This window comes from Pipra filicauda, unplaced genomic scaffold, assembly GCF_003945595.2.
Source record: "Pipra filicauda isolate LSUMZ 115617 unplaced genomic scaffold, ASM394559v2 scaffold67_size6003252_pilon, whole genome shotgun sequence".
Lineage (NCBI taxonomy): Eukaryota > Metazoa > Chordata > Aves > Passeriformes > Pipridae > Pipra > Pipra filicauda.
The window spans coordinates 1,159,174-1,185,646 of NW_024104842.1; the positions used below are offsets into that span (position 1 = coordinate 1,159,174).

Here is a 26,473-nt window from a genome sequence, read left to right on the forward strand (position 1 = left end):
TGAAATGATGCTTTCATCAGTTAAGTACATATTTTCTTGTTTAAGTCTCACATATTTCAAAAGATGATTAATTTGTACAATAACAAACATTATTTTATAAGAAATCTCAAGAAGTGGGAACAGTCTTACACACTTGTCAGCATGCTGGTTCAATTGCTCGGCATCTATAAACATGTTCGGACTGGCAGGGAAAAAATTATTTCCTGTAAACAAAGTTTATCCCAGCAGTTCCCATAGTTATTGATCATCAGAACAGTGTAAGCAAAAGCAATGAATGAATTCCGTTACAAAAGAATTAAACAACAAAGAAAAAGTAAGGACAGACAATATTTGTAAGAAACCAACTGTTACAAGCAGAAAAACAGAGAAATGTTGAAACAGTGATTAAGGAGGAAGTACTGCAAATTCCTGTTTAAAAGTATAAATTTTATATATGACTGATGTTTACATAGACTAGAACATCCTTAACACTGAGTAAACAAAAAAAGTGGGAGCAGGACTTTACAGCCTCAACATAACTTATTCACTTCTACACACAGAATTCCCTATGAAAGACACAAAAAGGAGGAATGCCTGAGAAGAAAGTGCAACAGCAACATCTTGATGCTGCAAACAGAGCAGACACCTCAACCATTTATTTCATTTTGCTCTAATTTTTAATCTAGCCTCTGGTCAGACAATTTTAAAAGAAGGCAATGCAGATATCCTGAAGATTGCAAGGCTCAGTAAGCACCAGCATACTGCACACCGTCTTTATTACACAAAGATACTAGGTGGCAAATTTAGTGCTTCACTCAGTCATTCAGTGAAGAGAGTTTCTGCTTCTTTCTAAAATGGGTTAAGAAGCAATTTGAAATCTCTTTCTTGAGGTTGAAGGATTCCTCTGAACAGATCTGTAGTGATGCTGTGAGCCTGGAAAATATAGAACACTGTTAATTGTCATAATTCCTGAAACACACTCCAAGTTTATATGTAAGTTACTTCCACTAGTCTGCTCAGATCAATGTTTGCTAACCCACCCTTATTTTTACATCACCTTTTATATAATTATGCCAATTCTATAATTGTTTAAACTCAAGGAACTTCCAAACAAGTAAGGGTTATATACAAAGACTCAAACTAAGTCAGGAACTAGCTAGTCAGCTTTATTGTAAAAATGAAACAAAATGAGCCACACAGGGTTTGCTCTCTTTTCGGTATTACAACTGAAAGACACAGTTGCAAGTCAATATTGATTTTTTCTTTTAATTTAAGAGAGCTTTATACTTCTATTAAAAATGCATATTTTAAACTTTTTTTCGCATAAAAAGTTTACTAATTTGGGGGCTAAAGTAAAATTTGTCATGAATAGCTCACAAGCACAAATCTGTGTTACTACTCTAGCAGCTGCAAAAATATCTAGTCTGTACATGTGTACACCACTTACTCTTGCCATAATTGTAAACATGCTGAAATACTAAAGAAAAAAAAAAAAAAGAGAGAGAGACACAAGACGATGGGAAATCCTTCTCCTTCCATGTCATAACAACAAAAAGAAGCTTTACAGGATTCCTACCAATCAGTTAGGACTAACTCAGACCAAGTGAGAAGAAACTGTAAAACCAAACTCAAAAGATCCTGCCAAGTACACCTGTTCTTTTATGCCAAGATGACTCCTCCTGAGCACTTCACTTTTTGACTGTATGATGGTTTCATAGATTTTTCTGGCCTTTTACTTTCCAAGTAATTCTTATTTTGCCTACCTGTAGTCAAAAATCCTTGACCCATCCCTCTGTGGTTAGCAATATCCATAGGAGTCAGTGATCTCTTCTGAAATGTGTCTCTCTGTAAAAAGGGAAGATATACTACTAGCTAGTGCGATACACTTATCTACTGAAATGGTTTTATGATGGTTTTTATGATCTAATCCAGTATATTGAATCCTACCAAAGCACAAAGCTACAAGCAGCACTAAAACTGTACACCTCTAGCATACAGACTCCCTCAAACGAAGACTGCACACCTCTAACACATGTACAACCCTCAAAGGAACAGTTTGATACATTAGACCTGAAAAAAAATTCTTCCTCATACAATAGTCCCACACCCTCCCCAAGACTTTTAACATCCTCCTCTCTACAGGTAGCAAGAACCCCTGTACATCAGAAGTTAGGAGAGAAATGAGACCTTCTGTAGATCAACACTGGGCCTGAATGAAAGTTTCTTCCCCTTGACATGTCTCTACTTATATTGTAACATACCCTGAACGTATGAGTTGTGTTGGGCCTTGAAGATTGATTAACAGTAACAGTTCTTTCTCTGAGTGCCGGTTGCTCTATCCTGCGAGGCACTGCACTTGACACTCTGCTAAGAGCATATCGTCCTTGATGCTGAGAGAATTAAAAAAAACATTAAGAGAATGCAGCAATTGAATCAGTTAAAATATTTTTTTCTGTTGCCACACAAAAGTACACAAGGAGAAAAGAAAAATATGTTTTCACTGACCAAAAGCACCAATTTAAGGGTTCTCATGTTTTTCAAACAGATGTGAGACTGTTCCTAATACTAGTCTATAATTCCCAAAGGCTTACATTAATTAAAATAATAAAAGACTTTACATTTATCTCAATTCAAAATATTATTCAGAAGAAGAGTAATATCAACATGCCAATCTACTTTCATTCTGGTAATTTATGACTTCCCCAACCTTCAAAAATAGGCTGGTATAAGATGATCTGTTTTGTTCAGTTGGTATCCTTTTCTGCTTCAGTCAGCATAATTTTCTACTTCTTATAACTTAACATTAATGAATAAAACACTGAAAGGAGCCTTTAAATCCAGATACATAAATGTGCAAGGTTACTATCTTGTTGATTTGCTGTTTTTCTATTTTTTTAAACCAGATTTTTCTGTTGTCAGAGAAGTCTTTCCACCGTGATCTGTTTGTGACCTGACGTTTTAAACTGACTTCTCTTGCATTGTAATGATATCCCAGTGTAATTCACATTGGCATGTTAAAACCATCTATGAAATACAAACCAAAACAAACTGTAAAATTGGTCCTTTCAACCAGTGATACGGAGCAGTTTATTTCTGAATAGCTTGAAGTTCTTCACCAGTACAAAATGAAGACAACTTACAGAGCTCTGTTGCAGTTGAGGTACTGAAAGATATTGTTCAAGAGCATCAGAATTTATTGGTGGTAACTTGTTCCGTGTTGCAGGTGTATGAGCAGAAGATAAATGATCTGAGCTGGCAACCCTACAGAATTTTAAGTGTTCTTCTTTTAGGAAAATTCATGTTACAGACTTCTTCACTGAAGCAATATGAAATTATAAAGTAGTACATTTCTTTATAGAGCTTGGCTACAAAACATAACAGCACCTAATACAGCAATAAAAAAATAAAACAAATGCCTTTCCTCAAAAAAGCATGGTTCGGCTTGCTTTCTTTTTCTCTCTGAATTCTACAATTAATAACAAATCATGGCTTAGTTTTCAAGTATTTTGCAAAATCTTTCACTGGTGAAATTTCAGTAAAGTTCTGAGAAAAGCAGAGAATAAAATTAAAAACTCACAATTTTGTCCGTCTTAGGATTTCCTCATTGTACATATTAGGAACTTTTGAGCAGAGTTGGTCAGAGGTGAGAGAAGGTAACCTCCGATGGTTTGGTAGTTTCCTAGAAGATGCCAGCAGTGCCTGAGATGATGACAGAACACTATTATCAGAAATTCTCCCCAGCCTAGCATGTGCTGAATTTGGAGCAGTGGAGGCAGTGCTTTGCTGTTTGTCTTCTTGCTCATTCCTAGGGAAAGACAAAGAAATTATGAATTGGGATCAAGAATCCTTTTATCCTTAACAGCATACCATTTCAACCTCTGCAAATCAGTATCACATCAGTAATACATACAAACGAAATCACTGCCTTTTTATTGCCTTTTTCTAATTGCAAAACATTTTTTATGCAGTGTGAATTATGTCACATTTTGAAAATGTCAATATCAAAACCTACTGTATTTTTTCTACTCTGGTAACATGCCTCTGTTGGAGTGGTTTTGCTTGAATTGTCATCACACCATTCAAATCACTACAGAAGTTGCTGGAGAAACGCTGAACCTATTAAAAGCAATAACTATGCGTTAACCTTTATATTTTTGAAGGAAGACCTCAAAAAGCACATAGTTAAGAGATATTTTACTTGTATTTTAGAAAAGTTTCTATTAAGACAGTTTAATAGAATTCTCAATAGTAGATGGTGCAACTATGTAATTTCACTTATTTAAAACAGATTTTTACAAATATGACTTTCATAATTTTGTTATTGAAGTGCAATTCAATTTAAAATACTCTTTCAGTTGAAGACAGAGTTTGATTCTCCAAAGCTTCCATTTTCCCTCAGCACAGGACATAGAGTCTAGGAATTATTTATCTAAGCATTTTACTTCTGGCTGCTGGGAGCACTACAGAGCAAAGCACACCAAAGAGGAGAAGCAAGACCCCTGTAACTATCTTTTCCATTGTCCTTATCTCACTGCTTAACAAGCATGGAAAAAGAGCAGATGGAAGAGAATGAAGTTGCTTGAACTCGACAGAGAAAGAAAAAAAACAGAAGTGGTGGTTGAAAAAGGAAACGTATGTGCAAAGCACGTGACAGAGGGAGGAGGCAGGAAGCAGGACAAAATAGAACATTTTATCAATATAAACACGAGCTTCCACAGACAGGTAATGCCTAGTGCCAACGTGCTGGTGGATGTACTGCAGAGAAAAAGAAGTTGCAATTTCACATCTCTGCAGTCCAGGGAAAAGCCCACTTTGTTTTCTTAATTCTATCAAGAAGAAATTACTGGACCACAATAAAGCAAAATTAAGGACAGAATACAGTCTAGGACAAAAATACAGTCTAACAAGACTCTCTTAGTAAAGCAACTGCAGCAATATCTTAGGGGTAAATGGCATCTTTAAGAACCACCACAGACAAACAAGTGACAACAAATAAAAAATGTACATTTAATTAACCCGCATTTTAAATCAGATGACTTTAAGCACACCTAATTGGTATAAAAAAAAACAAAACAAAACTGGTGGAAAAAAGACCTTTTTCAAGTTTCAACCAAGACTGTCCAAGATTTGCAGAAAAAAAGAACATCATTTGACAGAAAGTTATTTTTTATTTTTACCTGTGATGAAACAGAATGAGGTCCAAAAGATACACTTCGTGCTTCAGAGCCTCTGGAAAGAGGAATGCTCCCAGCATCTGTTATAATATGAATGGCTGGCAAATGTGGCAGTTTTGCTGTAACAGCTTTCAGTTTTTCCAATTTTTTGTCACACTCTGGACAATAGCAAAAAAAGAAGATGTAATCAGAGGAATTTTCTGTTTACTGGCCATCCTTTGTTGAGGTTCAAAAAATATTACACTTCACAGTAAATAAAGACTTTAATATCTTTTTAAGTTTCCGTATTATTTAAAAATCTACCGTAAATGATGTTTTTCTAAAAGCTTTCCCATTTGTTTATGCTTTCTCTGACACTGACATACAAGTTTGTCTATACAGCTAGAGTTGGAGGTGGGTGTTTAAGGAAATATTGCTAAGACTTTGAAATGTTATTTAAAAATCCCCAAAGATTTTTCTTTTTAAGCAGCAAAAAAAAATTAAAAATATATATAAAACAAAAAGTCTATTGATAGTGTCCTTGTCTGACAGCAGCTACATGGTGTTTCGTTTTGAGTGTAAACTACTATCTTATTTCTATTATAAATACAAACTCTTTTCCTTCCTAGTTGAGATACTTTGGTAACTAGCAATTTGTCATAAGTTCATGACCTTCAAAAAGATAGAAGAGCAAACCTATCATAATACTGCTAAGCTATCCTCCCTAAACTATAGTATTGAGAGCTAAACAATCCGCCTGTGGTGTGAAAGGAACTTTTATATTTCAGTAACACCTGAAATGTTAAATTCTGATGCTGTAAGCATTCTGAGGAATTTTGCCATTTCTAACTTACTCTTATATTTGAGGTTGAGTGTACCTTATACTTGAGGTAACTTCCCAAACCCCCTCAGGTATTCTTCTATTACCATCCTTTTAAAATACATTGAAAGAATGGGAATTTCCCTCAGCCTCCAAAGACAATATATGCACAATAAATAGATTTTCATTTCTAGTTAATTTTCCTTGCTACGGTCCGACAGAATATGAAAACATAAAATTACATGCGTCACCATTTCCTCATCCCATACTCATGAACTCCTAACATCAGCAAGACTGTCTATCTCCTACCTAAAGGGGTTTTAATTAACAAAGTTCAAACAGTGAGGACTAGGAGACTGATTCCTAGGTTCCAGATTCGCATCACATCGTCAGTGATCCCCTGCTAACAGCATCAATCTGCATCTCAAGCCAGTGATTTTTATTTTTTTAAACATGCTCTCCCAAAATGAAGTTATTTCAGTAAGTATTTTTCCCTTTTTTCCCACCTCTCATAAAAAAATCCCTGAAAATTAATAAAGAAGTTTTTATTTTATGTGCATGTGTGTGTTGTGTGTGTGCGCAAATTCTCATGGCAAGGCATTACATATCCTACAGTGCTCCAGCACTGGTTATCTCAAATAAAGCTTGGAAAATTTGGTTATTTTAAGGAGTAGGGGAGAATCACTTTTCTGAGTTAGATTTAATAAACACCGTATTTGAAAATATCAGATACCTGGGATACTAGTTTCCCAATTTTTTTTAATCAGTTCTTCCAATATTCCAATGACACTGCTCCAAACATGATCAAACACTTCAGAAGCCACAGCATCTCTGATACAGGCATTGGGAGAAACAGGGGGAATGCCACGCTTACTCCTCTTCTCAGAGAGACACATCTTCTTTTGTTCCCAACTCTCATCATTACTAATAAAGGAAACAAATTCAAAAGAACTCTTATGGATTTTGCCTTTTTTTTCCTTTCCTTCCAATACAGAAACATAAATACAGAAGAAAAGGCAGTCAGCTGCAGATCGCTAAAAAATTCAAATTCAAATGCACCTATGGGAACAGAACCTATCATACACATATAAGGATTTCTTTTATTTTTTTGCTTGCAGTTGAAAATTTAAAGAATCCCACCAGGGCACTACAACAGAAAGATCTGCAGCTCTAGGAAAAACCTTTATACATGGCACTTAGTCATTTGAGACTAAATCCTAACTCTTTACAGTAACATAAATGAACTATTATCTGTTGCATTTGTCAGGAGGACCATAACATAGAATATTTCTTTTTTTATCATGCCCTGTGTACCTGCACACATCTGCAGCACTCCACCATCGATCAAAGAAAAAACAACTTTAAAGGATTTCTGTAGTCTGACAAGAATAGCAGAGCCTATAGCCTTACACATACCTTCTTCTTTTCCACTGCTGTGAGGACAGTTATGGTTTTTCGGGGGTTTTTTCTGTCTCCTCCCTACTTAGGGCAGTACATTGCAGCAACATTTCTTAACTTGGTCTTCTAACACACCTCTCAGGAAGGAAGTTTTCACCTTTTTCTTTTTTTAATGCCATCATATTTCTTTCTAAGGAATGCATTTTTTTTGAGATCATAAAGATGATTCCAAATTCATACTGGTTTCTACTATCTCCCTTTCTCAGTCACTTCTTCCTCAAACTTAACTGCATAATTCTTAACTACAACTGAAACGTGGCTGAGCAGTCCAAATCACAATATGACCAAGTTATTTTCATATCAGGTTTTTTAATGCCTAATGTTTTAGTTATGGAGAACAAGGTACTTCAGAGTTGAAGAAAACAAGAGGCATGCGAAGGAGGCACAAAGGAGAAAACACACCTTCAGGCAAGCGTCCCTCCCAAATTAAATTTGCTTACTTCGCAAAATGAGGAGAGAAGAATACTAAGAGTATTCTCAAAGGCAGTAACCCCGGCCCTCTCTTTCAAAAACAGGACTGAAAGGTTGTCAGTCTCATTCCTCAGGTTTTCAGAACAACCATGTCTTTGTCCTGAATGTGCATAAGGCCTTAGCACAAAAAGCTATGCTTTGTGCCCAACTAGTCTTACCAAAGTTTTCCCCTCATAGAGGCCTTTTAGGAAACAGTACATTATGATCTTTGATCCACCCAGTAGCCTAGTTGCTGGAACATTCAACTGGCTCACAGGAAACTCAGTTGACTGTCAAGAAAATAACTGACTCCTGCCCCTCACAAAAATGCTCTGAATGCAGGCTGCAACCGGCAGCTCTCCTCACAAAGTTGTAATACACTGCACTGAAAGAATTTAAGATTCTTTATCAGGGCAGACAATAAGAGAATGTACAGTATAATGACCCTAAACAACCTGCTGCTCAAGGCACTCACCTGGGAAGAAGGGATGCCTTCATTCTACCCCATCTCAAAATTAAATATTCTTTGAATATTTAATCTCCATGCACCAAACACCTCAAAACAACTAGTGGTTAAGACACATCTCTCTGACATGGAAGATGTGAGTTTTGAACCACTAGAAAGACAACATACCTAATCTTCCACATGCTCAGTGAGTGCTCTGACCACTGTGTTACCAAACACAGGGACAGAAGGAACTGTATCTTACAGAAGAGAAACACAATTTATGAACCCTAACAGGGTTCACTGATAATTTTTCATTATATTCTTCAAAAATACATATATCTGTTATTTACAGTTCCTTGCTGTCAAAGGCAAGATATTCTTCTGTTTTTCCATCCATATCATAGATTTCTTCTTCCAGGAAGGAATACATGGCTGAGTCAGAAATCCTAGTGGAACTTGAATCCAGTGATTTATGTATTGGAGATACTGTAGGGATCAGTTTAGAGCCCGAAATGCAGAGCCTGAAAAAAAAAAAAATCAACAAAATGAAAATTCAACATTCAAAGAAAGAAGAAAGTCCATATTTAATTATACTGATATGTTTCGGCAATACAAAAATAGTATTTGTACATACTTCTGAAGGGGGGAAGACGAAAACTTGAAAAAAAATCAACATACTCTTTTGTATTACTAGTATATTCACAGAGGCCAGGCAGACACTTAGTATCCACATAGGCATCATTTCTGCTCTGAAAATGCTGAAAGCCTTCATCCTTTGGCACTAGAAGCTGCTTTCCTAGAACCCTGAATAAAAGGAGAGAACAAGCAGTTTCTTAGATGGAAGCCTATGCCATATGCAAAGATCCAGAATACAAATACCTGCAAACAGTAGGTAATGTAAAAGCACACCTTATATATGCTTTCAAAAGCAACTCATGGAGGGCTCAGAGCCTTGTGTAATACATCAACATCACCCAGTTTTTAAGTTATTAAAGTTAAGCTGATTTACACTAGATGAGATTCTACTTTATAAATTTTAAGAGCAAATAGTCAAACTTGTTAGATTATTTTAAAGCCAGATAAACACACTTCCTTTCTTACCAAAACTCTGTAAGAAACATTTAAAAATGGATGCAGAAGACAAATAATATCTGCTGTGCCTTCACTTATCTAACTTCAGTATCCATCAATGTGAGCAAAAGTGCTAAGCAATAATGTTTACATGAAAAATTAAGGCTAGGAGTAATGTTCAGAAAATGCAGGAACTCCAAAATGCATAATGTAGAGGGATAGACAGCAACTCTAAAACAGAGGGATAAACAGAGGGATAAAAGCAACTCTAATAAATATACACAAAATTACGCTATAAAATAATTTCTGAACACAGTATAGTTAAATAATCGTTCCTTACTGAATTGTTTTTCACTAGAATTTACAAGGGATCTCAACAGAATTTACCAGTCAAATCTGTAGTGCAAGCAGCAATGTTCAGACTCACCTGAACATGTTTTCTTGAGACTAGCTTTTACAGAACAACACTTTATGCCACATGAAGCTCTAAGCAATGGCCTTTTTCACTCTTTATTTTGTAAGCCAAGAACAAAAAGCTTTCTCTTTAATAGATCTGATCTTTCTCTTATTGATGACAATTCTTGAGTGTATTTATTCGCACATGTTGAGCCACATACTCATATACCAACACAGCTGTTTTATAAATTAAAAAAAAAAGGACAGCCAGCAAGCAATTTGAAGCACAACTCAGAAATAAATCTGGCATCCCAGAAGCTATTCTTCTGAGTAACTAGTCAACACACACCAAGTTTAAAAGTTTCATCTTAATAAATGAAAATAAGTTTTGTTTTCTTTTCAAACCACAGGAGGTAGCACATCCCTTAGTAGCAAATGATGCAGAAGCTCCCAGATTTCTTCAATTTACTTTCAACCTCTTGGACCTGGTTGGTATTGCCAGCATTAGATTTGAATCAAAAAATACTACATACAGGAAATCACTTAAAATAAATTCTACCCAGTGAAAATATCCTAAATAATATAGAGAAATTACTTAATATTTTGATTGAATTACACAGCACAAAAATCTCCATTTTATGCATGCTCTATTAATTTTCACAGTATGTAAACAAGGCAAAACATGGCTTGATGCTAGTGAAAACTGCCTCAGTTATTTGGCAATTCTGCCTTTTTCACGACAAAGAAATTGTTAGTTGATTTTAGTTTATATTTCCAAGTACCAAGCCTCTGCAAATTACCTAAAAGCACTGAAAGCATACCACAGTTATTGAAAGCATTCTTTTTAATGGTGTTAACAAACTATTGACTAGAAGATAGTCATTACACATGCAGGCCTATGTTTAGAATAAGAGTAACCACATCTCATAAAGAATGTCATGCCACTATTTATGAAGGCAAGACAGTATAATGCAGAGCAACACTGACTTGTCCCCTGTGTTACAAGAAGCAGTCATCAGGTTGCCTAGAAATTCTGCACATCTATGCAAAGCAATTCTCATTAATCATGTGTGCATCCGCATATCTATTCATTGGTTATTGCTGGGTTAATATAACACATTGTTTTACGTGCCTAGGAGGATGTTGTGGCTGTGCAGTATACGTGAGGCATGTGGTTGCCCTTCATATTTCATTAATTTTTAAAAGAATCAATACAGAATTACTGAATTTCTTGGAATTTCACAGTATGTTTTCAATTACAATAAAATCAAATATTTATTTACAAGATGTATTGTTTATTTAGGAAAAGTCATTATGAAAATGATGTGTTATTATTTTGTCATTACATCCTGCTAAATTACCTTTGCCTGCAATCATTGTACTAAGCAAAATAATGGGCATTAGTGGTAAAGCACCACTTTCCAGACTTACTGTGCAACTATGGCACAGCTCAGTCCCAGAGATACAGATTTGAATGCGTAAGTGTTGCTGATGCCATACATCAGCAGCCATAAGAGGGTACCCCAAAAATACAAATTAGAATGATAACTGATGAAAACTAGTACTAGCAAAACGTTTCTTTACCTTAGGTGAGGAAATTGTTCAACCCAATCGGCACATTCGACCTGCAAGCTCTGCGTTTGGGTGGTCACTTTTCCTTCAAACAGCATTTCATCAATCTCCAAAAATAACTGATGCACTCTTTGTGTGTTGGCTTTATCAAATTCCTACATATTATAAAGTTAATAGTTGTTAGCAAATTGGCGTCTAAATTAAAATTACCACAATATATAAAGAACAAAACAACTTGAATCAATTTAGCTGGGCATGTCAGAATGCATGTTCAGACCATTTATTTGAGACACACAATTTATATACCACAATGCAAAAAAAAAAAAAAAAATCCCATATAGTTGACTTGAGCAAGTTGGTTTAGCAAAAAGGAACTAGAAGCCCACATTTCTAGGATGTTAACAGATAATTGGCAGCTGCCCAGGATTAGCCAACAGAAAAAAAAAAAAGCTATAATGTGTCTGGACTACCAGCCTGCTCCCTGCTCCAACATGAAGCATGCACACTGCATCTCTGGGACCCATGGCATCAAAGCTCCCTGCTCTTTCTCAGTAAAAAAGCTAAGAGGGCAAAGAGGGGGCACCTTCCATCTGCATGACCTAGTCTGGTGGTTAGGAAACAGTCTCAGTGTGAGAAATGCCCTTCCACACCTCTTCACTGAACCCACAAATCAGTGCAACCAGAGACAGGTGAGCACAGAGGCATACGAAAATAGCAGGGAAGTGCCTAATGTTATCCAGTGATGTGGAGACAAACACTTGGCTGAGGGTTCCTCGGCTGGGGCACTGTTCATAATGACATTTGCCACTCACATTAGATACTTCGATATACTAAAAAAAGTGGTAATACTCAGGGCCCGAATCACGTTTATTCGCTTCCAGCTGAATGCTTCAAAGCATTTCAGGCTACAGAAGGGATCACACCGAGAAGGAATGAGAAAATAACTCTCATACAGGTTATTGTATAACCCAGAGTGAGGCTTTCTCCTGAAGGGCTGGCAGTGACAGATAGGGTCAGTACCCTAAAGGTTAGGACATTATGCAAGAATAATGGCAGAACTACCACTACGAGCCATGGAAGGCTTTTTAAAATGAAAGTGGCAGCAACTGCAATGCTTTTGGATTTATTCAACACTGCCAGCCTGCACCAGGTATGCCTCAGAGGTCAGCCTCCTTAAAAGGTACAACCTCTCTCTGCATCATCTACAAAACGGAACTGAGCTTACGTAAGAGCTAAATATTTACCAAGACTGGGAAAATTATACACATGTTCATGAACGTACTTTATAACTGAAAACACTGAGAATAATTCAGTTTAGACATCACCTGCACTATGCAGTATTTGAAAACACATATTTAATAATTCTGATGGACTCAGAAACCTAAGCCTACCTTCTTCAGTAAAACAGATTTGTTTTCCTCAAACTTCATCATTTCGTATTTTTTTCCCATTTTTCTTTGTTACACATTAGCGGCACTGATACCAACTTGCAAACAAAACTATTTTTTAAAAAATTCAATTAATTCAATTTATTCAATCACTAGGCTATTATGGATGAGGTGCTGCATGTCCATTTTCAGTAAATATTAATTTTTTCTACAATATTTAAAGAAAGGGAACTGTAAAAGTTTCTGTGACGCACATCATCCCTCCAGGAGTAAACCGAACTTCTTTCAGTAGACAAACCAGTGGTATAGCTGTTTATTCCAGACCAAGAATTATTCAACTCCGTGGGTGTTGTACAGCCACTAGATGAAAGTGATGAAAGTGTTTCACTGAAAATATGACAAATTAAAATGAAAAACACGATTATTTTCTGTATAAACATTTTTAAAATAAAGCAACCTATCACGTAAATGGACAGCAACACATATTCCTGTTGAGCTGAAGAGGTGCAAGCACACATTTTGAAGTAGAGTGCTACGAATACCTGCTCCTATTAGTACCATTTACTGCCTTAAAGGCAATTCCTCCTACACTATTATACTTTTGTATGTATATATATCATTGCAACTGTATGGGCCCTCTAAAATATGCATATATATGTGTGTATGTATTTAAATATATCTGTACCCATGTACCTATATTTCCAGCTCTAACAATTATTTGGTTTCACCAGTTCAGCTAGTGACCTTATGAAAAACCACACGTTATAGATAACATAAGCCTTCTTTAACTCCATTAGAAGTTATCACAAGAAAACATTTGCAAAACTAAGCACAAGATCTCTACAAATGCTTCAAATACTATTGAATTATATATCTGTATGCAGTGCCTTCTATGTTGTTAAACTTGGTGTACTTTAAATCTTGAGCTCTGGCATTAAAGTCCTCGAAGCCCTACCTAGTCCCTGCCAGTTACCACCCACACTGGGATGCAAGGAAAGTAATGGCAATCAAATGTGCAGGCCAGGTAAATTCTAACCAGGGTCATCCGAAATGAAACTTCTTGAAAGTTAACTAACCTGCAACATTGGCAAGCACGATTTCAACTGAATCATGAAGTCTGACTCTCCTTCCAGACTTAATCAGTGACCTTTACTATGGTCTCAAAATACTCAAATCCACAATGCAAACTGGGAGTAAAGTTCAAACCCTCTAAAATATGGGTTAGTTCAATTTATATCCTGAATTAGGTTGAGCAACACTTATTATTCATGAGAAGAACTAGAAGCATGACAAGTGAAAATTGATCCCAATCTTGAAATGTCTAAGTCAAAAGTGCATTAATGAAGTACTGTTACAGAAGTACATGCATACCAAGTATAATTGTCGATGGCTTCCTGCACATTTTTGGCAAAAACTGATGGAAGAGACTCTCCACTTTTTCCGGAGATACACCGACTTGTGGAACCTCTGGACAGTCCCTTCCTATAAACACAGAAACACATCATTTCATAATTTTAAATAAAATTAATTTGCACCTGCAATGGAGGGGAGGGAGGAGGGAAAGACAACTACTCTGTTGAATTTTTCGATCCTATCCATCAACACAAACATTTGCTTGAAACAAACTACCTTGTTTTAAAATAGATTTGTTTAACTCCACAGGCATCCCCCTTCAATTGTGCAGTTTAAACTTTGCACAAATGTGGCAGCACCTCACAATTGCAGCAACAGAGCAAAGGCACAAACCAGTAACTGTCCATACAGTAATTTATTTACCTGTGTATTTCTGTTCAATCATTAACATAAGTCAACCTTCTCAGCTGTCTCTCCACATAAAAAAAAGTTACAGATAAGCTGCCAAGCAAACAGTGGTCTTTACTAAAACTAGTTTAGTATATGTTTTAATGAAGGAATGTTTGTTTGTTTGTTTATTTGGGGGAGGTGCTTTTTTGTTTGTTTTTAGCTTCTTTTAATGGAAACTGTTTATAACCACATCTTTCTATAATCCCACTAAGTTTTGTCATCAATAAGCTAAGCCCATCTCTTCAGAACATACACAGATGTGTCAAAGTGTTCCTCTGAAACATTTTTATAACAACGGAGTGCTTTACCTGTGAAAGTTCCTATTGTCATCCCATAAAATCCTCAGGTCATAACTGTGATGCATGATTGCATCAAAGTACATTTGTGAATGAGTAACTATAAGGAAAGAGCTAACAGTTCAAGAATTTTCTTCATTTCTTTAGACAAGAACTGTAGCTTTGCCCTGCAATAGTTAGGACTGCTGTCTTCTTTCTGTCCTGATATTTATCTTGCCATTACACATATTACAAAGATACGTGTCAAATTCTAACTCCCCACTCAAATGGACTACATCACAAATGCTACTCCTATATCTTAGCAAATAAGACACCAAAAACCTATCAGAAGTTGAACTTCTCATCAGGGAAGACCTTCAATTGCAAATTCTTGGAGGCTAGTACAAAAGCAGTGGAAAACATCTCTGTGTGTTTGCTCAAAATATCCTAGCTCTTCCCTAGGCATCCGCTTTTGGCCAATCAGCAGCAGGAGGTTCTATGAAAATTCATGCAGTCCTGTTCCATGACTGGAGTCTCATGCTGTCCTAACACCAAAATCTACCTCCCAGGCAGTAACAATGAGCTCATAGCCCATCTTCTACGTAGAATACTGTTTCCTTCTGTTCCTGTACATATCTCTCTGTAATTTCATTTGCCAGGTTATTGCTCAGGCAGCCTTATAAGGTCTTTCAATATTATCATAGCTGATCTTCATTCTTAGTACTTTTCCAAAGCTTAATATCACCACCAAGATTTCACACTTCACTGTTCATGTCTTTACCTGGTCAACTAGCTCAAACTGCCCTGGACAGATTCCAATGTAACACCACTGGATAAGGAAACCATTTACTGTTACCTTCTGCTTCATACTGTAGTCATTTGCCTGTACAAGAATCCTTTCCTCTTGAATTCCAGCTGCTTTATTTACTTGACAGACTCTTGGCAACATAAGCTAACTACACCGACTGGGTCTCCTGTATCTGTAAGACTTTCTGACTTCCTAAAGAACCCGGTGAGCAGGGGGTGGGGGTGAGGGTTGGAGGAAACCTGACCCTACAAACATGAAAAACCCAGAAATGCCACCAGTAATATTTCATGGACCTTCTCTTGTAAACTACATATAAGCATTATACTTAATAACATAACACAGAGAATCAAAGAATCATCAAGCTTGGAAAAGACCTCTAAGATCAGCAAGTCCAAACATTTGCTTAACACTGCCGGGTCCACCACTAAACTGTTTCTAAGTGCCTCATCTACATGTTTTTTGAACCCTTCCAGGGATTCCACCACTTCCCTGAGCTGCCTGTTCCAATGCCTGATCACCCTTTCAGTGAAGAATTTTTTCCCAGAATCCAATCTAAACCCTCCCGGCGCAACTTGAGGCTGTTCCCTCTTGTCTTGATGTGAGATGGAGCAAAATAGTGTTTCTGCCACATTGTTCCACTGCATGTTGTAGTGCTACGTCTCCTGATTCCTTGGATCACATGCCATTAGAAGTTGTGCCAGGAAATTATTGCAATAAAATAAGACGAAAGGAAAAACCCCTCCCAGCACATCCACAGCATCACTTCCCCTGCGCTGGCAAGCAAACACCAGGAGTTGCCGCAGCTCCCGACTACTCCCAGCCGCCGCCGAAGGCTCTGCAGTTGCGGACATTAAATGGTGACGGTACAAAACAAATCACGCCGCCCGCCTACACCGCGCCAGCGCTCCCGCCGCCACGGCCCGCAGCCCCCGGCCCCGCACTCACCCCACGACGAGCAGCCCCCGGCCGCTGCCGCAGCTGCCCGGCGGGCCGGGGCCCCGCGCCCCGCGCATGTGGGAGCTCCGGGCGGCCCTCGCAGCGCCCCGGCGCGGCACGGCCCGCCCGCTGCACCCGCGGGGCCCCCGCGCCGCGACACACCCCGGGGCAAGGCCTCTCCCCCAAAAAGGGGCGCCGGCAAAGTTAAAGCCTCAGCTTGGACGGGGGCGGTGTACATCTCCCCCGCCTCTCGCCTCTCTACGCGCGCAGCCAAAAGAGGCCCAGTTTATGGTCTTCTGCCCAGAGGGGGTTTCCCCCACCTTCATAGATGAACAAAAATTATGCGGTGCTAGACAACTGAATAAAGAATTTTCCTTGTTAATTAATTGAGTTCTCCTCCAAACTATCCCTGTGCACATCACTGATCTTCCGCATCACGTGCCAGAGCAGAGCCTAGGTTGTCAGCTGCAAATTTACAGCAGCTCCACCAATACACCAGCTCCATTCATCTCTAGCTCCCGTACATAAATTCTGGCATCTGACAAAAGCTTCTCTTGGAAGAGGAAGCACATCTGCTCATTAGCAAGAAGAAAATAAAAATATTGCAGCATGCAGCATTGTAGTTGAATATTTATACTTCAGAAAATACTAAGTTCATAGGAAATACACACATCCTTTTCCCTCTAGGTCAGGTAGCCATCTGTCCAACTTGATTGCAATCAACCATGGTACACTCTCACTGTATTTCTTGACAAAACACACACCTTTTTTTCCGCATACTAAGAGCACTTTTACTCCCTTCCAACAACTTCAGTGACCACAAACTGCTAAGTATGACAGACAGTACTGAACATCATTGCAGATCCTAGAAGAGGTCATATCTGAAGACACTACTGTAACAGTGCTCAGAGTTGAGCATACTTACATGTAGTTAATACAGCAGCACTGAATTCTTCCTTCAGAGGTTTGGACCTTTTATGAGACAGATCCAGTGACTTTTACTGCTGTTGAAAGAAGTCGCTTTGGCTCAGCCTTTAATCACAATACAAATAAATACAGCAATACAAAGAAAATCAAAGTAGATGACAACAATGCCTGTTCCTGCTTACAGTCCCTGTGCCTCAGCTTTCTCAAAGTCAAGACTGTGGGATATCTTGAAAAGACATTCCTGAAATAGTTTAGCTGAGGTAATTCCAGTAGGTGCACAGTAAATGGCCAGAACCAGGACAACCACCATGATCTGTGTTAAATTCTGTTCCTACCTTTACAAAACAAAGTAACAATAAACCGTTCCAATTTTAAAGACAGGCTTATTTGTACATAGTAATTTTATTCTTCTGCAAATTTTGAATGCATTTCAAAATTATAAAGCCTTTAAGATGGCATGAACTTGTGGAGTATTATATGTATCATTTTAAAGCTATTTCTAATCTTGGTTCATTGTAAAAATATGATGCAAGTACAATACTTGGTTCTAGGCAATATAAACAAATTCTGAGAGCAAGATATTGTAGAAGTAAATCTGACTTTTTAATATAAATTATGAATCAACAGTAAGGCAAATACTATCATCTTAATTAACTGCAATAATAAAGAATGCTAATTAGTGTCTTCGAGAAGGTGTTTTATTTCTTTAGATCTGATAGGAGGCATTTACTGCTGCAGGATCAAGTATCTGAACACAGAGGGAGGGAGTAGCACCCTAACAAAACACTTGGAAGTGATCCACAACTTTCCCAATATATATTGTTACTGATGTACATTTGGAAATTCAGTTAATATCTTTTTAAAATAGATTTCTCTCATCAGCAGAGAGATCAGAACATTTTTTTTCCATTCTGTTTATACATCTCTGACAAAAATTTGACATATAATAAATCATTAAGAACAGGTGCAGAACTTCATCCTCTCTGAACAGCGAATTAAAAAAAATTAATCTGAAATGTTGTGTGGCAACAGCTCTACAGTATCTAGAATACAGAGTGAAGCAATGCAAGCATGGGGAGACCTTAGTCTGCATATGTTCAGGTACACGAAATACCTTTCTCTGTCCCCTAGAACCACAAACACACCTGGTTTGAGATGTCAAGATGTCACATCATACTGCTAAAAGCTTCTGTAGCCCAACAGACTTGAGAACCTGAAATTTCTCTTCTGTCCTTTCTATAGTGTGACTTCCATGGCGTTGGATTGGAAGAAAGACAATACTGAAAAACAAAGTAACAACCCTTCACCCATCCCACAAACTTAACTCCTCTTGGTTAAAAAACCAAAAAAAAAAAACCAAAAAACACCCCAACCAAACAAAAAAAAAAAAAAAAAAAAAAAAAAAAAAAAAAAGAAAAGAAAAAACAAGCAATTGCACAACACAATACAATCACTCATCACCAATGACCAATTCCCAGTCCATCCCTGAGCAGCAATGGGTCCCACAGAGACAACACCATCACCACTCACCCCCCCCAATTTATATACTGAGCATGACATTCTACAGTATGGACACCGAAAAGTCCTTGACTTGGGGTAAATGCTACTTAGCAACAATCAACAATTGTTGTGTTATCAATTTATTGTCATAGTGAATCCAAAACATAGCACTGTGCCAGCTACTAAGAGGAACATTAACTCTATCCCAGCCAAAACCCTGACAGGAGTATCAGCCAAGCAGAGGCATTACACACTGATGATGGACAGAATTTAATTAGGTAATCTCCTGCTGCACATCCACGAGAAACCCCTCATGCACACTGCCACTTTCTAATGATTAAGAAGAGACATCAAGTTGCTGTGCTAATCCTGTATTTCTTGCTGGCTGCAGCCTGTATGACACAATGCCACTATGTGACCTAGCAGTTAGCCACCTTTCACCTCACATTAGAACTATGAACTGAATAAACATGCACAGCAAGCAGCATCTGAGCTGTGTGTCCATACATACAGGAAGAAAAAAAAATTACGTACACTATGATGTACACTTTAATTTCACGTCATAGGAACATCATAAAGAAATCAAAATTAAACTCAGTGGGTTGAACAATAATTAAAACTTCTGGTGAGGGTTGAGATAGGAGGGTGTTTTTTAGATAGGAGACAGAAAGACAGTAACCAGTCTATCCCAAGGAGTCCACTTGGCCAATAGAGGATGTATTTTGGAGACTATTAAAGAGTTCAGCACACCTAGTCAGGAGAGGGAAGAGTAAGGATGTAAAAACTTTCATGCATTCAGAAAATGTTGTGAAAGGCAATGAGCTGGAGGAAGAGAGGGAATAACATGAAAAGGAGAGATCATGAAAGCCATTAAAAATACAGTGTAAAATAGAAAGCAAGACAAAAGGTTTGTATTCTTAATGTCATGTAATAACCCATAATAAAAAATCCACAGGGATTTACATTTTGGTGTAGAAAAGTTCCCAATATGCGCTTTGTAAAGAACTGCAACATGGTTATGTCACTAAAAATATCTGGCAGTCAGTACAACTTCAGGCAACTGGTCATATTAAATATTTTTATTGGACTGTCTCTCCCTTGGTTACAAATCATACTTTGTAAATGTATATTTGTAAGTACTCCAAACATGTATTCTCTAAAACAGTACACATGGCTTGCTGGTACTCCATCTCATCAGCTATGCATAGGTAATGTTTTACTTCTGCACTGCTTGGAAAGTTGAGAGATGTTTTAGCAAGTGACAAGTTACTGCAGCTGTACTGATGATTTAAGATAGAACTTGTTCAACCTTACATATGTAATCCCATATTTTTAACTGACTAAAACTGTGAAACATTTTTATGTGTGCTTCTGTTTTATTTATCAACGGACAGTTATTTGCTGACCATACAACTGAATGCTGTGTTTTGTTTTGCCTCACTACTATGAATATTTATATCTCAAAGAAAACACTGTAACAATATTCTTAGAGATTGTTAAACCACCTCATTGCAACATAACACATACCATTGCTTAAAGCATACTATTTAGGATTTATCCCTTACAATTTATAGAATTAAAAAAAAAATTACCAAAAACATTCCAAACTCTCTGATTGGAGCATAAAATGTGTATGTGTGTATATATATTTAGCAAAAATGCTAAAAAGCTTTATGTGTTAATCCTCACATACTTTCAGGGCTTTTAGGAACTAATTAGAATATGCTTTTGTAAAAAATACAGGGGTAAGAGGAAAAAAAGAAAAACAATAAAAACCCAGAGATTTTTACCAATTGCTTCCTGTATTGGTTACTTAAGTTTTCCATTTTAGAGAAAATTATCATGTAAAAAAATCAGGTAAAAATAGTTTGTGCTAACACACAATATGTGTGCACATGTATTGCACAGTATGAACATGTGTTTTCAAGGGAAGGAGCCAAAACAGCACAGAAATCCCCACTCATATTTTCCATATAGTGTACACACATGCATAAGTACACATTCACATCACTTCAAAACTTTTTCAACAAAATTATAGCAACAGCAAGAATAAACTGACTCATTCAGCATCCAGCACCAAGTTCAGTAATTTGTCAAGAAGAGAAATCTCTAATTCCTTTAGATCTTGATCAAGCTGACAGGAATGATCTCATCACTGAAAAGACCAGAAACTTCCACCAAACTACTGCAGGATCCAAGAATCTTCTCCATTATCAAAAATACTGGTGAAGAAAAAAAGTTGATCTGGTGCCACTATGGGCCAAATCTAAACTAAAAAGTGTCATACCCCACAAACAATTGCACATTGAACTCTACATTGACAAATGACTAAAAATATATAAAGTAGAATCCACTTCTAGTCCCCCAACTCACAAGATTGTGTTCACGATGACAGTTAAGTGTAACAACATGGGCCAAGGGCCTTTCCTCTTCTGCTTTCCATGGCTGACCTAGTACCCAACTTATTGAGCACTTCATCAGAAATATGCCTGGCTGTAAATATGCCATCTCAGTTTCCTATAAACAACACAGGCTAATATTCAATGTACACAACAGTAAATTTTCAGCATCTGAAAACAATAAAAGACAGAGCAAAAATGAGATCCTTTGGTTTTAGAGTCTAGGCTTTTTTTGACATTTATCCTCTAGCTGATTAGCTAGTACTGCCTCTAGCTCTGGGGGCCCCAGCATAAGAAGAATGTGGACCTGCTGGAGGAGGTCCAAAGGAGGGCCATGAAGATGGAGGGCTGGAGCACCCCTCCTATAGGATGAGAGAGCTGAAGAAGTTTCTGGGGAGAACTCAGAGAGTAGCCTTCTATTACCTAAAGGGGGCCTGCAGTCCCCCCTCCAGAGAGGGACTTTTACAAGGACATGTAGTGACAGGACAAAGGGGAATGGTTTAAAAACTGAAAGGGTAGGTTTAGATTCCATATTGGGAAGAAATTCTTTACTGTGAGGATGGTGAGACACTGGAACAGGTTGCCCAGAGAAGTTCTGGATGTCCCATCCCTGGAAGTGTTCAAGACCAGGTTGGACAGGACTTTGAGCAACCTGGTCTAGTGGAAGATGTCCCTGCCCATGTCATGGGGAATGGAACTGAAGGATCCTTAAGGTCCCTTCCAACCCAAATCATTCTATGACTCTGTGACTTGCTGGAAAATTCATAAGATTTTCCAAAAACCTCATGTTACATATAATATTTCAATATGTTAGGAATTATTTTTAGTTCTATCCACTTAGAAGACGTAGATGAATGTGTAGTACCATATAAAATTAAAACTTATTTCTGCGCTCTTTTAGAGTTATTTGCAATGAAAAAAATGGACCGTGGCAAACCACCACATTACTATATTTACTCTTTTAGATCAGTACAAAAATGGAAATGACCAGCTAAGTAAACTGCAATGCTCTGTTGGTACGCATTACATATGTGAAAGAGATCTATTGCTCTTAGTGCTTAAAACAGGAGACAGGGAATCAGTTTCCACCCTCTTCTGCAGCTCATCAAGTTACTTATACCCATATTTTCAAAGTTCATAATTTTGAAGGTCAAAGCTTGAGCTCCTGAGAAATAAAAGTTGACAGAAGACCGTGACATTTGTACCTCACGGATAAAGCTTCCCTTCTTGCACCAAGTTCACAAACATGTTTTCCCTGTGTTAGGGGATCAGTTAGATTAGTTTCTACAAAATATTACCCACTCCTAAGAAATATAACTTAAGCCTTGCCCAACTTACTTTAGACCAGGTAAGGGCTCTTACCTTGCTAGTTATTGCAATATGTTAGGATAGCAATAATAATATTTCTTAAAAAGCAATCTATGTATCTTGGTGCCATCAGCATATTGTGTAAGTATAGCATAAAGCACCTTATTATCTTCCAAAGAAATTTCATTTTTATAGCAGAACATTTCTTTTTAAATAAGAGTTTAAAAAGTGGATTTTTTTTCTCCATTATGAAGAAAAAAGATTTATTCATTAATGCTCCCTCAATGTAATTAAAAGGATGTGAAATCACTATGTAAATAAATAATAAATGTAAAATCTCACAACGTGCTGCTATAGTTTAGCCCTATACACTATCAGGACCAGCTGGTAGTTGAGGAGCTCAGAAAATTCAGAATACTTGGAAGAGTATTCTTCCAAGAGTATTTCTTCCAAGAAGAAACAAGTGCCAGACTTTCATTATTTTGCATTCTTACAGTATTTTGTTTGCTATCAACTTGTCAGTACCTAAGAAAAAAATACTAAGACATAAAATTTATCTTTTCATCTATTAACCAATTACTTCTAGTTACATTGCTATTAATGAAAGTACACTGGCCATTGATGTCTTCTAAAACATTTTAAACAGCTAGAAAACAGCAATAAAACTTGTTATGGAGGAACTTTCTTTGGAGGGAAAGCAAAAGCTTCTAACATGTACCTATCAATAATGTATTCTGTAACTCACAAATTCAAATCTCAACTGTAGGCAAGAAATACTAAAGTTGTCAATATTTAATTAGGATGCTTCTTATAAAAGCTTAAGTGGAACCATCTAATTAAAAAAATGCTAATGTGGAGGTATAGACTTTCCTTGTCAAAGTGATATATCTTATTCCTTCTTCTACATCTTTCTGGTTTGGTTTTGTTCTTTTTAAGACAGACAATACCTTATCAGAATGACCTTAACTTCTATGAGTAAAATATTCGAAATGTCACCATGCATACAAAAGTAAAACAGTTGGGAATAATTAAGTGGTATCAGTTAGAAATGTTTCAATAGCAAGTCGAAATAAGCATTTAGCTGCACACAACCAGTTTTAATGTAGTAGGATTTATTCTTCGTTCCAATACAGTCATTTGTTTTAAGAGTGAATTTCATCCTTTTCTTTTTTAAGCATAAAAGTCATCAGCACTTCAACAGGAATACCAACTTGTGCAGCACTTCACTTGGCTTTATTTTTGGTACTAAAGAAAGAAGCAACTAGGGGAAAATTATGGGCACATGACACTGATTTGTTCTGGTATTGTTTATATAAAGCAACAAATACCTTCTAAACAGAACTCTTGCCAATTCACTTCAAACCAAATTAACCTCCCTATTAGCAAAAGGCTGCTATTTTACACAAATGCAGTAAAAGTTTAAGCCTGAAAGAGCTTACAGTTTATTCTGGAATAAAACAAAATGCTCTTGATCGGAGGAGGGGAAAATAAAAGAAGTACATTAGGGAGGTTTTGTGCTTTGACTTTAAATGTTATGCTACATGGAAACCAAACTAAAAGTAGAGGTTCTAAATTCCAACTGAAAGTGTAACAGCGTACTAAAGAGATTTCAGGCCAGAAGAGTTAAAAACTTAACTCTCAAAAATATATTCACTCCTATCAATGCCCAATAAAATAGTCAGTAATATCAAAGATTAGCATAGTTTAGTACTACAGAGAAAGCAATTACAGATGTTTATGTACTAATATTACATACACGGAGCTTTTTTTGTAAGAGGACACAAAAATTCACCAATACAATAATACAACTATTGCTGATTTTAGTAAGCTATTCAGTTTTAAATATTCTAAGAAACAACTTTACTATACCTTTGCTGTAGCAAAATATCACCAACCAGATCCTAAAGCACACATACTTAACAGGCTTCGTTTATGTGCAAGTAAAACCTAAACATTTTCAAGGTGTAGTTTTTAGATAAAACACAGAAGCATCCAAACTAAATTTTACACCTGTTATTGACACTTTAGAATTTTACAAGACAGTGACTGAAATGTCTGCTCTAATGCGCAGCTGCAGCTTCGGCACAGAGTTTGATACGACTCACCCACCTACATGCGGCATCTTTACCTGCGGTATCCCTGCTCAAGCTCAGCACTCCCTCTGCTCCCTCTGGACAGGGTATGCTCTCCCTGCGCATCCCGAGGCGTTGTTCCCCTCGGAACGGGCAGTTTTCCTCCGCCCGTGCGGGGCCGGACTCTGACTCCCATCCCTTTCAGACGGGCCCCCTGGGCCGCTCCAGCGCTTCCCTTCTTACAGCCCTGCAGGAACCACGGCTCCTGCCCAGACAGGTGCGCTTCCCTACCTCCGGCATACACCCGGGGGAAGGGAATTCCTGCGCAAGGAGACGTTCCGCACCTCTCAGGGCACCCATGGACAGAAAAGGCCAGGTGCGGGGAACCCCCAGGAGCGAGGGGCGCACACCTCACCCTCTCCCCCCAGGTGTGGGGGGCGCGCACTCACGCGGGGCGCCGCGGGATGCCGGCCACCTCCTCGCCCTCTGCCGCCGCCTCCTCCCCGATGTCGGGCAGGGTGATGAGCAGCCCCTTGGAGCCCGCCCGCCCCCCGGGCTCCTTTTCAGCCGCGCCTGGAGCCGGGCGCGGGGGGCGGCCGCCTCTGCCCGCTGCGCGGCCCCCGCCGGACTTGGGGCGCGGGCTGGGGGGCGGCGGGGCGCGGCACAGCCTGGCCCGGAGGACACCCGCACCCGGCTCCGCCACCTTCATGGCAGCGGGCGGGAGCCCCTTCCCGGCGCCGCAAGCTCGGCTGATGGGGGGCGGCGGCCTCCGGCGGGAGCTGCCGCCGCCTGCGGCCCGGCAGGCGTTGCTAAGCGAAACAAAGCCCGGCGGGCACGCACCGCCCTGGGCGGGGAGCACCGCGCCGGCCAAAGGCCCGAGAGCCGCCCCCACCGGCCCGCGCACCTGCGAGCGCAGCGCAGCAACCTGCTGCAGCCTGCGAGCCGACAAAATAAAGAGGGGAGTTTCCCCTCCGATTAGCATCCTACCTAGTATTAAGGAGCAGAAACGAAGACCACCTGCCAGGGCAGCAGGGCCCCACTTCACACATCTGTGAGCAGAGAGGGTTTAACAGAAGGGGGGAGCCAGAGTGACCCAACCCAGCACACCTGTATCACCTCACCAGGCAGACACTGAAGGGAGCAGTTGGGGACCAACACGTGCCTTTAAAGATGCTCCCAATCATCCCATGCAGTTTGGAGAGCAGTAGAGGGTAATCAGATGAACGACCTTTTTCTCTTGTGCTAAAAATCCCCACAGCAGTGGCACACAAGTGGGGACAGGGCAAATCTTTCCAACTTTGCCTTAGCTTTCCAACATTGGATTCTTGCCTGGATGGAGAGAAGTGTGACCACTCCAACAGCAGTTTGGGAACACTGTAATGGTTGGTATTATAGACAGGGCAAACATTTTGCCAGCTCAGAATATGAACATGTAGAACGGCCCTTGGTAGTGTCCAAAAGAACAGCAGAGGCTGAAAGTTGGCACAGCTGCTTTATAGGTAGGAGCCTCAGGATCACACATAAGCAACTAGTTACACTATCAATTTAAGGTTGGCAGCTACTGATACACAAAAACCAAGGTATAAAGCGGGATTTTATCCCTGTCTTGTCTTCCTAGCACATCAAGGAGTGCAATAAGCTGACAGAGAGAGCACATGGAACACTAAGCAGAGGACTGAGATTTGAAATTCAGATGTTCTTGGCCTTTTT

The 26,473-nt window shown here is 38.6% G+C and overlaps 1 protein-coding gene across 5 annotated transcripts; it reads right to left on the reverse strand.

The window, feature by feature from the left end:
- Positions 1–405: 405 nt before the first annotated feature.
- FAM149A (family with sequence similarity 149 member A) lies at positions 406–25,773 on the reverse strand. Of its 5 annotated transcripts, none has more exons than XM_039388751.1 (14): positions 25,751–25,773; positions 14,107–14,217; positions 12,990–13,122; positions 11,360–11,502; positions 8,987–9,112; positions 8,659–8,829; positions 6,686–6,876; positions 5,157–5,311; positions 3,992–4,095; positions 3,557–3,784; positions 3,120–3,240; positions 2,241–2,369; positions 1,743–1,824; positions 406–912 (listed from the first exon to the last, which is right to left on the reverse strand). In XM_039388751.1, exons 4-14 carry the CDS (start codon positions 11,443–11,445, stop codon positions 839–841), a joined length of 1,467 nt encoding a protein of 488 aa, XP_039244685.1. In that variant the 5' UTR covers positions 11,446–11,502; positions 12,990–13,122; positions 14,107–14,217; positions 25,751–25,773; the 3' UTR covers positions 406–838. The 5 variants fall into 5 exon arrangements, with proteins under 5 accessions (XP_039244685.1, XP_039244683.1, XP_027591270.2 ...); XM_039388749.1 differs by lacking the exon at positions 25,751–25,773 and adding an exon at positions 25,213–25,553 and having other exon boundaries at positions 4,019–4,095; XM_027735469.2 differs by lacking the exon at positions 25,751–25,773 and adding an exon at positions 25,213–25,551.
- Between the last annotated feature and the right edge of the window lie 700 nt (positions 25,774–26,473).